Source organism: Somniosus microcephalus, chromosome 3, assembly GCF_052327205.1.
Source record: "Somniosus microcephalus isolate GS21.2 chromosome 3, FLI_Smic_1.0, whole genome shotgun sequence".
In the NCBI taxonomy this organism is placed as follows: Eukaryota; Metazoa; Chordata; class Chondrichthyes; order Squaliformes; family Somniosidae; genus Somniosus; species Somniosus microcephalus.
This window is the reverse complement of record NC_140989.1, coordinates 329,496,935-329,511,325: the sequence shown is the minus strand read 5'-3', so window position 1 is coordinate 329,511,325 and position 14,391 is coordinate 329,496,935. Positions and strand designations below refer to the sequence as shown.

The window sequence follows — 14,391 nt, the reverse complement described above, 5'->3', positions numbered from 1 at the left end:
TACTGCTCTTTCAGCAGGTTGAGGGCGTCCTCGTATGTAGTAAGGTCCTGGATGAGTGCAAATACTTTAGGGCTCACTTGGGCGGTCAGAACTCTTAGTTTGGATCCCGGAGGCACGCCGGATTCTCCCAGGTAGGATTCGAAACAGCTCAGCCAGTGTTTGAAGTCGAGGGCTGAGTTCGCTGCCTGTGGGTTTAGATCCAGGTACGGCGGTCGGAGGGCTCGCAGCCAGGCCGGCTGCTGTGGCTGTTGTAGCTGGCCGTTTGGCTGGTCGTTTGGCTGCTCCGATCCACTCATTTCAAAATTTAGCCAATAAAATTGATATACCTATCAATTCATCCAATGAAAAGCGACGAGTTAAGATAGTAACTATAGGTTTTTATTGGCTAAATAACAGAGCCCACCCTCGTGGGTGATCGGGTCCAACAAGGAGGAATACCAGCCAGTCGACCACCTTTATACCTGGGCAAGCAGGCGGAGTCATGGGCGGAGTCAGCTGTGGTCAGCCCAGGTATAACAGCGTGACAAGAGGTGACCTTGTGTAGTGATACACTATGGTTATCACTGTTCACACTGTTGTAACGATATAAACAGTGATAACCATAGTGTAACGATAGTGAACGATAAAAGTGGTTTACCACAAAGCCCATACTAGCCTACCTCATTAGACAGCCCAGTAACAACTTAAAACACAATTTTCAACTGATGATTTTGAATTTCAAACACATGGGCCTAGAAATTTGTTTCGGGTGATGGCACAAAACGGGCGGTATCGGATTAGCCGCCCGTTATACATAGCGCTCGATATTCAGTGCCATCGCAGTCAATAGAACCGAACATCAGGCGCTGTGTATAACAGGCGGCAGATCCGATACCGCCCGCTTTGCGCCAGTCCCCGAGACAGATTTCTAGGCCATTGACTTCTCCCCCAAGACTGCTAGGAACCTGGCTGTGGGTTGCTAATATAATTCTGAGAGGAAGTCTTTGAACACCAGCTGTCCATCACAGAGAGCTCCAGCAAATCATGGGTCCTGCCCGCTTCTCAAAAGTCTCAGAAATAATATCAATGAAAGTCACTATCCCAGCCAGGGACTAATCCTTTAAACCGTGACCAAGCGGCTTTTCCTAGATGTCAGCCTTGGCTCGGTGGTAGCACTCTCGCCTCTTAGTCAGAAGGTAGTCGGCTCAAGCCTCCGTCCAGACACTTCAGTATATAATCTAGGCTAACACTTCAATGCAGTACTGAGAGTGCTGGTGTTGTCTTTCAGATGAGACATTAAAGTGAGGCCCAAAATCTCAAGTGAATGTAAAAGATACCATGGAGTTCTCCAGTGTCCCTCAACCAACATCATAAAAAAAAGATTGGCCCAGAAATTCGGGTTGGGGGCTTCCCGCGGGTGCAAGCCCCCGACCTGCACTTACCTTGCGTGCCGGCAGTTGAGCTGTGGGCCCCCGTGGCATTCCGATCCGGGGCCTGCTGTATCCCAGGGATGCAATTAGTTCGATGCGTCCCCTGGGATCACGTGGGCCATGGGGAGCCAATCAGAGCAGGGAATGCTCCATTCATAAGATTGACAGGAAGACCTGTCAAGTTATAAATACTACGGCCCCAAAACAGCACTAAATCTTGAAAGAAATTTTTTTTTAAATCACATTTTTTAAATAAACTATAAATTACATGAAATAACTATTTTAAACAATAATTTAAATTTTTGAAAAAAATAATTTTATTTTCTAACTGGGCTAAAACTAAACTTACCTTGCTTTAAAGTATTTAAAAATAATAAACCTGTGGAAAAAATGTTTTAATTTTAATTAATTCACCACTTACCTTGTAAAAAGGCTTTGCGCCTGCTTTTTACATGTCTAACTTCTGGAGACTTACCCTCCCGGGAAAACCTGTTTAAAAAAAAAACCAAAGTTCGAAGTGCACGCGCAGCCTCTCCTGCGCACGCATTCGACCTCTGAACCTCTTCGTTCAGAGGAACGGAAGTGCCGGTTTCCCGCGCATGCGCAGTGCATGCAGGAAACCGGCACTTCCATTGGGCTTACGGGTGAGTACCCCGTGCGTACTCGCCCGTGGAGACCCGAATTTCTGGGCCATTATCTGGTCATTTATCTCATTACTGTTTGTGAAACCCTGCTGTGCACAAATTGACTGCCATGTTTCCTGATATTGCAACAGTGACTACACTTCAAAAGTACTTAATTGGCTGTAAAGCACTTTGGGACATCCTGAGGTCATGAGAGGCGCTATATAAATGCAAGTCTTTTTTATATTTTCTCCATTACAAAGACTGCCTACTTCCACCTCCATAACATTGTCCGCACCAGCCGCTGCTGTGGTCCATTTGCCACTGAAACCCTCATCCATGGCTTTGTCACCTTCAGACTCGACTATTCCAATGCTCTCCTGGCCATCCTCTATCATCTGTAACATTCAGCTCATCCAAAAACTCTGATTCCTGTATCCTGCAGGTCCTGCTCCGCTATTTCTTGTCCTTGCTGACTTCTATTGACTCCCAGTCCCCCAATGCATCCAATTTAAAATTCTTAAGCTCCTCCTGTTTAAATCCCCTCATGGCCTTGCCATTCCCTATTTCTGTAACCTTCTCCAGTCCTACAACCATCCCAGAACTCTTGGCCCAATATTGAGGTAAACAAAAGTGAGACCTGGGAATCAAACAGAAAAATCTTATCTTACTGTAATATATACAAGCACACCATTATCCTCATCTTCCATAGGTGAATTGAATATGCACCATCAGACCAAGACTGAGACTATAAACCAACAGCAATTTATTTAAATAAACAGTATTGAGTGCAAAACAGTATACCTTACATTAATTACAAACTTTACTATAAATATCAAAAACAATATTCCCAAGGTGCTTCACCAATGTAGATAGGAAGCTGCAAAGGGATACGTATAAGATGGGGAAATTAGTTAAAAAGTGGCAGATTGATTTCAATATCAGTAAGTGTGAGGTGATGTATTTTGGTAAACAAATAACAGCAATAATTATACTTTGAATTGAAGTAGACTTGGTGCTGTGGAATAGCAAAGAGATTTGGGAGTTCACAGGACATTTCAGGCTACACCTAGAAACATAGAAGATAGGAGCAGGAGTAGGCCATTCGGCCCTTCGAGCCTGCTCCGCCATTCAACGAGATCATGGCTGATCATCCAAACCCTAGCACCCGGTCCCTACACCGACAGCCATCCCACCCAAGCCCTATCCCCACGTATTTAATCCCCCCTAACACTAAGGGCCAATTTTTATCATGGCCAATCAACCTAACCCGCACGTCTTTGGACTGTGGGAGGAAACTGGAGCACCCGGAGGAAACCCATGCAAACACGGGGAGAATGTGCAAACTCCACACAGACAGTCACCCGAGGCCGGATTTGAACCCGGGTCCCTGGCGCTGAGGCAACAGTGCTAACCACTATGCCACCTCAGGCTTATAATGCTGTAAAACAAGTTATGAAATTCTAGGTTTTATCACGAGATATAGAACATAAAGACAAGAGCGTACATAAAACCTTAAGACTTCAGTTCGAATACTGTGTACAGTATTGGGCTCAATCGTATAGGAAGGATATTGAGGCTTTAGAGAAGGTACAACACAGATTCACTAGGAGACTGCCTGTTGAGGAAATATTCACTGGAACAGCACAGATTATGGGCGATATGATGGAAGTGTTTAAAATCATGAAAGGATGGGACAGAGTAGATAGCAGACTGTTTCCATTAGTTGAGGGGGGTCAAAAGCAAAGGTCCATAGGTACAAGACGAAATATAAGAGATGTAGAACAGAGGGCAGGACAACCCTCTTTGTGAGTTGAGGTTATGGAATAGACTTCCCGAGATCATGGTTAAAGCAGAAACTATGTCAACGTTCAAGAATAGATTGGATATTTGGATGAAAGAAAAGGGGTTGAAGGGATACAAGAATAGGTGGGTAAATGTGATTAGAGTTCAGTTTAACATCAGTTGTGGGGAATTTACTGGAATCTATTATCAGGGACAGCGTAATAAACACTTGGACAAGTATCATGGATTTGTGAAGGGTAGGTCATGTCTGACTAATCTAGTTGAAATTTCTGAGGTCACTAGCATGGTGGACAGGAGAGTTGTATGTATGTTGTCCAGAAGGCATTTGATAAGCTGACTCACAAGAGATTATTAGCAAAAATGAAAGCTTACGGAATTGGAGGTAACTTTGTGACTTGGATTGGTCATTGGTTGGGAGGTAGGCATAAAATAAAGATGCTCTGATTGGTGGGAGTGACAAGCAGTGTTCCCTCGGGATCTGTACTGAGGTCTCACCATTTCACCATATATGTTAATGACTTGGATGAAGAAATAGAAAGTTGTATATCCAAGTTTACAAATTACACTCATTTAGGGGGCACAGTAAATTGTGAAGCTGGGAGCAGGAAATTACAAAGGGACATAGACAGACTAAGTGAGTGGGCAAAACTGTGGCAGATGGAGTTCAATCTGAGAAAGTGTAAGGTCTTTGGATCTGAGAAAGACAAATTGGAATAATTTCTTAATGGTGAGAGAGCTGTGGAGGTTCAAAGGGATTTGGGTGTTCATATACACAAATCACTAAAAGCTGGTGCACAGGTACAAAAAGTGATCACAAAGACTGATGGAATGCTGGCCTTTATCCCACAGGAGTTGGAATTGTAAAGTGAGGAGGTGATGCTTCAATTGTACAGAGCCTTGGTCAGGCCTCATCTGGAGTACAGAGTTCAGTTTTGGGCACCACACCTCAGGAAAATGATTTGGTCTTGGAGCAGTACAGCACAGATTCACCAGAATGATACCAGGGCTTAAACGGTTAAATTATGAGGACAAGCTGCATAAACTTGATTTGCATACCCTTGAGTTTAGAATACTGAGGGGCGATCTAATTGAGGTGTTTAACATGATTAAGGGATTCAATAGGGTAGATAGAGAAATTATTTCATATTTTCTGGGGCAATCCAGAACAAAGAGGCATAACATTAACATTAAAGCTAGGCCATTTCGGAATGAAATCAGAAAGGATTTTTTCCACACAAAGGGTTGTGCAAATGATACCCTTGCATAACAAAAAACTATCATTCACCGAGATTAAGTAGGTTCATTAAAAGCTTGGTTTTGATAAGGTTTTTAAAGGAGTGAAAAGTAGAGGGAGAAGAAATTAGATTTACTAATTTGGTAATATTTTGCAAAGCACATACTGCCCCTTTAAATGGTTTACTGCAGCTGGGCGTTGACATTTTGCGGGGTTACAGGTGTGCGCAGAACTATAATGAGGAAATACGAAAACCAAGACAGCCGCCATCCCTGAAAGACTTTCTGTGAGTGAAGACACTGGCGGCCCGGCCTTGATGTTGACTGACTATTCGCCATTGTTCCAAACAGCGGTTCATTGGGAAGGAGAACCGTCTGAAAAGAGTTAAAGTTAACGTGCGGGTAAATATTCCCTCGTGTTCTAAACACCTTTCCTTCGCCCTTAAAGCGCAGAATATTGAACAACGTTAACTTTCACAATAAAACATATTCGAACTCAAGTTGACCCTGACTGCCCCTCACAAACATGGCGCCGCTCTCGTCCCATCCGTATTCTTCACGTCATTCCGCGCGTCCCGCTTAAGTTCACGTGAGACTTGGAATCGACTTATGACCCAAGAGCCTTTGCGTTTCCTCTTTCCAACCGACGCTTGAAAATGGGTATGTCAGGGGCCGGGTTTGCACTAATGTAATCCGATTCAATCTGCCATTTGTATCAGATTGGGTCCGCCAAAATGTCACAGACTGAGTTTAAGTAAGCGTGGAGCTGAGGATGGGCTGTGTCTGGGGCGACCGCTCGGGCTGGTTCTGGTGACATTTCAGTTTAATGTCGGGAGCCCGGGTGGTGGATGGAGGTATCCAACATGGCCGCCCTCTGGCCGTGCCTGTAGTTGTCGAGCGGAGGCCGGTTCACCGGTCGGATGGTGCTGTTACAATCTGCTCAGCACCAGGTTACTTACAGAGTCAAACATTCTGGGCCGAGCAGCAATCGCCGCCACCGCGGCTTGGGTGTTGAGAATAGCCGGGTGGGGATGGGTTCGGGGGCTGCAGCTTTTGGACTGCGGCCTTATTCATCTAGGAACAAATTAAGTTACTTGTAGCCAGGATTGAAAAATTCTGTTAATTATTGTGCTCGAGCGACTGTTTCTCAATATAAAGTGATGCCCCAAAGCAGAAGCTGGATTCGTACCCAGGTACTACTGAACTAATGATGAAAGGTAAAGGGGTAATTGAATCTGGCCCATGTGAATTGGAGTTTAGTTATGCTGCACTTCCCTCATTTGGGTGTTGTAGAGTACGATTTCTTTTAACATAACTATAATTAATTTTTCATTCGGCAATCTGAGATGTAATCTGGAAAAGCGGGTTTAAGAACGAACATAAAAACATAAGCAATAGGAGCAGGAATAGGCCATATACCAACTACTGTAGGTTTCAGCTAGGTTTATTGCCTGTTTAGTTTTAAAAGCTTTATTGTAGAAACTGATTTGCAATTACGCAGGTGTAAATGATGTGTTTGTTGCGAAGCTCTTGAAGCTCTGAATTTATCTTGTGGAGAATTACATTGGCGATCTGAACACCTGCTGAATACATCTGCCTGTTTTTGTATTCTGATTGAATGTTTTTATTTAAACTTGATGTCTTATTGCAGGTATTTCCCGGAACAATTGGCACAAGCGGCGCAAGACTGGAGGCAAAAGGAAGCCATACCACAAAAAGAGGAAGTATGAACTTGGGCGTCCTCCTGCAAATACCAAGGTATAGGGAACGGGAGTACTTTTGGAGTTTGATCCTGGCTGTGTTAGATTTGGTCGTAGCACAGAGGGGTGACAAGATACTGTTCACAAGTAAGGGGTTAGTGTAGGTGGAATTAATCGAGTATTTTCCAGCAGTGTGAATGATGAAAACATGACTCTTGATAGGTGGGTTTGTTTTGACTGTTCTGGTCATATTTGGACCCACCAATGTTACTCTTGTCATAGTTACACTGACTACACTGCCTGTCTTAATTTTTCTTTTCCTCCTGTAGGTTTTGATGGGATTATTTTCAATATTTTTCCGTAGCCTTTTTTTAAAAAAAACAATTGGGCTTGTATGTGCTTCTACAAGATTGAGCAGTGAATATAGCAAAGCAGTGGATTAAATTTTGTGGTAATCTCTACCCCAAGCATATTTTCCTGTTAGGTTTGACACACTTCTGTTGTGTCCAAAATTTAACGTGATTGTAGCTGCATAATAATATGCATGTAGCGCAATACTTGTACAGGACAATGTATGTATTTGATCCCAAAATGTCAGGATTCCTTGTTGTGAATGGCAGTTTGATTTGGGCTTTGCACAGTTGATAGTACACTTCAGTGTCAGTCACTGTATTTAGTGATATCTTTGACATGTCTGTGCAGATTGGACCACGACGTATCCACACAGTGAGAGTCCGTGGTGGAAATAAGAAATACCGGGCATTGAGGTTGGATGCTGGAAACTTCTCCTGGGGTTCTGAATGTAAGTTCTTTTCGTAGAGTGTCCAGCAATTTTTCCTGTACCCTCACTTTTTGTTGGACTGTAGACTCATTTCTAAACCAGTGGTAAAATGTCTCCTTCTTTGTAGGTAGCACACGGAAGACCAGGATCATTGATGTGGTCTACAATGCCTCCAACAACGAATTGGTTAGGACAAAAACATTAGTGAAGAACTGTATTGTTCTGATCGACAGTATGCCCTTCAGGCAGTGGTATGAGTCTCACTTTGCCCTTCCCCTCGGCCGGAAGAAGGGCGCTAAACTGGTATGTGGAGCAGCTATTCGATTGAATTACATAACCGCGAAGTTCATTTCTATTCTGGTGGCTTGCACTTCAATATTTTCTCAATAAAATAAAAACATAAGTGTCAGGAACACCCGGCGGGTCAGGCAGCATCTGTGAAATAATTAATACTTCAGGTCAGTAACCTTTCATCAGAACTGGAAAATGTTACAGATGAGCAGCTTTTAAGCAAGTGGGGACAGGAAAGGAAAAATAGAGTGGAGGGTAGGAGTGATCAAATGGCAAAAGTAATGATGCAAGGCCAATAACAGGGCCTGGGCCATGGAAATCTTCTCCATGCTTCCCTCCCACTCTGCGACACTGCCGTTACCATTTGCACCAGCTCTGAACTCTTCCTGTACTTGTCTCATAATCACCTTTCTTGCCTTGAGCCATTTAATCACTCCACCCCCATCACAAATGTGGTCTACAAGGGGTACCTTTTTGTTCCTTTCCTGTCCCCACTTTCACTGGCTCAGTGCTTAAAAGCCAACATCTTCCAGTTCTGATGAAGGGTCATTGACCTAAAGTGGTCTCCACAGATGCTACCTGACCTGCTGAATGTTTCTGGCATTTTCTGTTTCTCCAGCACATGCATTGTTTTGCTTTTGTTCTCAGTAAAATTGTGAAATGTACTTGCTGAAGATTTTCAGTAATTGGCCAGCTTAAAGATTTGCTGCTGTTTTAACAGTTGGTGGCTTTGGATATATTCCTAATTTATAATGCTTCCTGTGAAATCCTGCTATGTTCCATTTTCTCCGGAGACACTAATAACTTTTAGCCTCCTATCCAGTCTCGTGGAATGTCCTAAAGTACATCACTTTCAATCTATCTTTCAAGCCCCAATACTTGTTTGGGTAGCAACAGCAGCCAATTTAACTGGTCCCACAAACAGCTACTGGGGGTTATTTGTTCCTATTGCAGTCTACTGTGGTTGTCATTTTTGCTCTGAAAAATTGAATGAAGTAATGGCCCAGAAATTTGGGTCAGAGGCTTCCCGTGGGTGCAAGCTCCCGACCTGCACTTGCCTACCGCGCCGGCCGTTGAGCTGTGGGCCCGCGTGGGATTCCAATCCTGGGCCGCCGGCGCGCAGTGCTTGCGTAGCCCAGGGGCGCAGTTAGTTCGCTGCGTCCCCTGGGATCACGTGGGCCATGGAGAGCCAATGGTAGCAGGGAATGCCCATTCATAAATTTGACAGGAAGGGTTGTCAAAACTATAAATACAAATCAGCCCCAAAACATAACTCAAACGTCAAATAAATGTTAAAAAAAATCACTTTTAAAATAACTATAAATTACATAAAATAACTATTTTAAACAATTTAAATTTTTGAAAAAATAATTAGTTTCTAACAGGACTAAAAATAAACTTTTTAAAAAATATTAAACCTGTGGAAAATGTTTTAATTTGACTTAATTCACCACTTACCTTGTTAAAAGCAGGCCTTGCGACTGCTTTTTAAAAGTGTAACTCCTGGAGACTTACACTCCCGGAGAAACCTGCAAAAAAAAAAAAAAAAAAGTGAGTTCCAGGCACACGCGCTGCCCCTCAGGCGCGCGCATTCGACCTGTGAACGGAAGTTGCGGTTTCCTGCGCATGCGCAGTGCATGCACGAAGCCGGCACTTTCGTACTCACCTGTGGGGACCTGAATTTCTGGACCAATGAAAATAAGTGCAGAGTGCAAATTTAGTGCTCGAAAATTCCTTCAAGTAGTTTTGGATGAAGACGTAGACTATAATGTTTTTAGCCAGGTTGGAGTATAACTGGTTGCCATTAGCAGAAGACTGTTGATGGGGAAAGCACATTTTATGAAGTTCTCTCATGGGATATAATGTGATTTATAAACCAATGGGATAGTTTCATGATGCTTAAGTGCTACATGTACCCTCAGCAAAAGTAAAATATACACATGGTTTTCAAGCTGTCTCTTGTGGTCTGATTTAAAAAATATATCTTGAAATTCTAGTATTTTGTGATATAGCACAAAACATTATGTTCTATACATTCTGCAATCATGCTGCACAACCGACTTTTTGTACTGGTATTTTCAGTCGTATTATTAAACCAACATAATGGCACTACTAACCATGTATTGACTACTTGGTTTAAGATTTGTTGGGACTTTTTATAAAAAAAAAAAAAAAATATAGCTGTTTCCTTATCCTGTAATATAAGATGGCACTTTGTTGATTTCAGACACCTGAAGAGGAAGAAATTCTGAACAAGAAGCGGTCAAAGAAAATTCAGAAGAAATATGATGATCGTCGAAAGAATGCCAAAATCAGCTCGCTGCTAGAAGAACAATTCCAGCAGGGCAAACTGCTTGGTAAGTAGTTAAAGCTCCTGCCATTGGGCACATTCCTTTGTAGAGAAGATTCTGGGTTTTACAAAGATGCTGCAGCCTTCAAGTCCCTGGAGAACTCCTCTGACCGAATGATGATGAACTTTGTCCAGTTATGTTAGAAATCTGAAGAGGACTGGTATTTATATTAGTCAGCAGAGCTTCCTGATGTGCAGGTTTTGGTCCAGAATGCCAAGTTTGCCACTCAACTTTTGAGAGGAGCGAGTGGATAATAAAATGTGGCTTGAAAGAATGGGTTATTTTTGTCAAATGAAGACTGGTTTAAAACAACAGAAAACGCTGGAAAAACTCAGCAGGCCAGGCAGCATCGCTGGAGAGAGAGAGTTAACGTTTCAGGTCATCGACCTGCAACGTTGACTCTGTTTCTCTCTCCACGGATGTTGCCTGGCCTGCTGAGTTTTTCCAGCATTTTCTGTTACTGCGGATGCTGGAAATCCAAAATATTTTGCTATCGAAGACTGGTTTAAGCTTGGCTGTTGTGCTCTCTGTGGACATATAGCCAATGACTTGCATAATGTACTGGAGGGCTGTTGGTGCCTATGGTTCTGTAGCCCAGCATGTCTCAATACGTTGAGGATAAGGAAGCTGGTTCTAAGGAAAGCATTGTAATTTAAAAAAATAATCATAGCTAGTGATAACTAGTAAATAAACACGAACTGTTAATATTGATGGGTCTGGAAGTGTCCAGCCCTGTTTACACAATTCATTCTTGTGTGCAAAAGTTGTGACAAGTACCATTGTATCTTGTAGTCCCCTGGAAGTTACAAAAATGTGTTTTGGCACTTTTTAGACTTTCATTGGGGAAGAGCACAGATCCTTTCCATCAAATGAGTCCTGTAACTTCATGGCCCACCTTTATGTTTTTGACGTTCTATTGATGGGTTGAAGGCAAGGTGATTAGAGCTTGAATTTTCAGTCTGTGGTTAAGGACTACTGGTGTGGCTGTGGTCCATACATGGAGAATGGAGGTGGTCCTTTATCCCTTATTTGATGCCAACTAATATTGGGGCACTACAGTTGACAACATTCTGGTTTAAGAAAGGGAGGACAAATGAGGGAAGGTTTCAGCTCCTGATAGCTATCTAATAATTATGCTGTGAGGTAGGTATGTTTTGACTTATGTACCTAGTTAATGCCTGGATTGAAGTGGTCTGTCTGTTATAAGGGGTAATGTTCTTCTTTTGCAGCTTGCATAGCTTCAAGACCTGGTCAGTGTGGCAGAGCTGATGGCTACATCCTTGAAGGAAAAGAGCTGGAATTCTACCTGAGGAAGATCAGAGCCAAGAAGGGCAAATAAACATAGTACTTTAAGGAAAATGTGATTAATAAACATTTTTCACCCAATATTGTTGTCCTTGCTAAAAGATTGTGATGCCGATTTTCCCCTTGGAGGTTTAGTCTTTAGTGTACAGTTTGTGACTCGAGGCTTAAATATTTTACATGCTGCATTTGTTTGCCAGTAACTTGGTGTGGAAGCATATGGAAAAATGAAAGCAACCCTCAAGAATTCTGACTAGTTCTTCAATCATTTAATGGGCTTCTCATGGAAGAATTGTTGTGCTGGGGCAAACTATGTGCTATTTGGACACATAGACTGTAAATGACTTCAGATTTGTAACTAGTGAAGCAGGCTGATCATAGAATGGTTACAGCACAGAAGGAGGCGCTTCGGCCCATTGAGCCTGTGGCGGCTCTCTGCAAGATCACTTCAGCTAGTCCCACTCCCCTGCCCTTTCCTCGGAGCCCTGCAAATTTTTTTCCCTCGGATACTTACCCAATTTTCTTTCGAAAGCCACGATTGAGTCTACCTCCAGTGCATTCCAGATCCTAACCAACTTGCTGCATAGTTCTTCCTCGTGTCGCCTTTGGTTCTTCTGCCAATCACCTTAAATTTGTGTCCTCTGGTTCTCGACCATTCTGCCAATAGGAAAAGTTTCTCTCTATACTCTCTCATGATTTTGAATGCCTATCAAATCTCTTAACCTTCTCTGCTCTAAGGAGAACAACCCTAGCTTCTCCAGTCTATCCATGTAACTGAAGTCCCTCATCCCTGGAATCATTCTCGTAAATCTTTTCTGCACCCTCTCTAAGGCCTTCACATCCTTCCTATGGTACGGTGCCCACAATTGGACACAATACTCCAGTTGAGGCTGAATCAGTGTTTTATAAACTTCCTTGCTTTTGTACTCTGCCTCTATTTAAGAAGCCCAGTATCCCGTCTACTTTTTTTATCCGCTTTCTCAACCTGTCCTGCCACCTTCCAACGATTTGTGCACATATACCCCCAGGTGTCTCTATAAATGCACTCCTTTTTAGGATTGTACCCTTTAGTTTATATTGCCTCCTCATTCTTCCTACTAAATTATATCACCACACTTTTCTGCGTTAAATTTAATCTGCCATGTGTCCACCCATTTCACCAGCCTGTGCCTGTCTTGAAATCTATCACTATCCTCCTCACTATTCACTATACCTCCAAATTTTGAAATTGTGCCCTGCACTTCCAAGTCATTAATATATATCAAGAAAAGCAGTGGTCCTCGTCCTGACCCCTGGGGAACACCACTGTATACCTTCCTCCAGTCTGAAAAACAACCATTCACCACTACTCTGTTTCCTGTCACTTAGCCAATTTGTGTGTTCTGTCTAACTTCCTTCCAAGGTGCACAGAAATTCTCGTCTTACTGAAGGATTCATGGTATGCTGCTTTGTTTGATAAAACAGCTAGCTGTTACGCACGATCAAGTGACTTGGTGTCTTGGTTGTGGCTTTCCAAGTCTCATTCTTGTGCAAGATCAAATTCTAGTTTGCAGAAGGGCTGAGCTTTTGTAGCTTCTCCCCTTTCGAAGGCTGGGGACAGTTCCATCTTTTCCACTTGTGTATTTTTTAAATCATTTCTATCAAACAGAATTTGTAAAAGCAGCATTAATGTTTTTTTTTAACATTTATGAAATAGCATCTGGAGTGGGAAATGTACAGTGCAGAAATCTGTGCCTCTGTCTAGAAAAACACCCTTACACACAAAGAGCAAGATGATCGTCGGATATGAGGGTTTCCCCCTGCTTCCTTGACCCGGAAGAGCTGATTCTTTCAGGGTGTAGCCTTTTCTAGGTCTGGGAACTTTTAAGGAGCTGGAAATGGCTTTGTTCACAAGTGTAAAGCACCATATGGTATGAGATACATGGTGAGTCACTATATAAATTGTAATTTTTATTAGACTTTTAAGTCACAAGTGACTAAAAGCACATCTGTACTAGTTGGCTTTGTATACATCTTATGCAGAGTAAGCATAAGCTGAAATGGTACTGAGTTGCCTGGGACCTGAGAATTGCAGCTGGAACATGAGTTCTGTCAAGCTAATCTGCGAGATATTTTAAGACTACATTTTTAAATGTGTTTATCACTTTGTGAAACTTTAACTCCCATTTTAGATGAAAGGTAATGCTGAGGAGAGCAAATTAGCATCATGGATTTTCCAGCTCTAGTACACACAAAATGGAATTAAAGTTGCTCACTGTTTGGTCAGTACGACTTTTGCAACTTAAAGCTGCTTTTTAGACAAAAATCAATCAATGTCAGTATAGGGGAATAAACAAAATTATTGGCAAGCTAGTGAACTTTTTGCAGTGAATTCAGGACAATTTAATTTATAAAAGTCTTAATTCTCTGGTACAGAGGGGTCAGTTACTCCTACTTCTGGCTGCCTTGCGTTTGAGGTGTACCCATACTACCCAATGTCTAAATATAAAAGGACTGGCAGAATTGATCAAAAATACTATTGCAGCCATCAGGATAATGTGCGAGGAGAATCTATTTGGTTGTGGGGACTGAAATTCTTGAAATGTTTCCAGCCCAAAAAGGAAGAGAACACTGTTGGATCTAGTTTTGGGAAATAAAGTGGAGCATGTTTCACGGGAGAGCATCTGGGGAACAGTGATCACAATTTTTGATTTACTGTAAAGAAAGACTTGAATATATATAGTGCCTTTCATGAGCACTGGACATTCCAAAGCATTTTACAGCTCATGAAGTACTTTTTGAAGTGTTGTCACTAAGATTGAGGAAAGATTAGTGGGTAACAAAGAGTATCCAAATATTTCTTATCTTTTATAGTCAAAGGAAGGGTGGGGCCAATTGGGACCAGAAACGGAAATC

At 42.4% G+C, this 14,391-nt stretch overlaps 1 protein-coding gene and 1 non-coding gene across 2 annotated transcripts; both read left to right on the top strand.

The window, feature by feature from the left end:
- The first annotated feature begins 5,639 nt into the window (after positions 1–5,639).
- Positions 5,640–11,580, top strand: rps8a (ribosomal protein S8a). The gene is made up of 6 exons (XM_085983140.1): positions 5,640–5,731; positions 6,723–6,829; positions 7,474–7,573; positions 7,680–7,855; positions 10,071–10,200; positions 11,424–11,580. The coding sequence occupies exons 1-6, from the start codon at positions 5,728–5,730 to the stop codon at positions 11,531–11,533; spliced, it is 627 nt and encodes a 208-aa protein (XP_085839266.1). The 5' UTR covers positions 5,640–5,727; the 3' UTR covers positions 11,534–11,580.
- Positions 11,581–12,969: 1,389 nt separating this feature from the next.
- LOC147122227 (small nucleolar RNA SNORA35) lies at positions 12,970–13,098 on the top strand. The gene has a single exon (XR_015077773.1). It is a non-coding gene; the product is annotated as a small nucleolar RNA SNORA35 (small nucleolar RNA).
- The last annotated feature ends 1,293 nt before the right edge of the window (positions 13,099–14,391 follow it).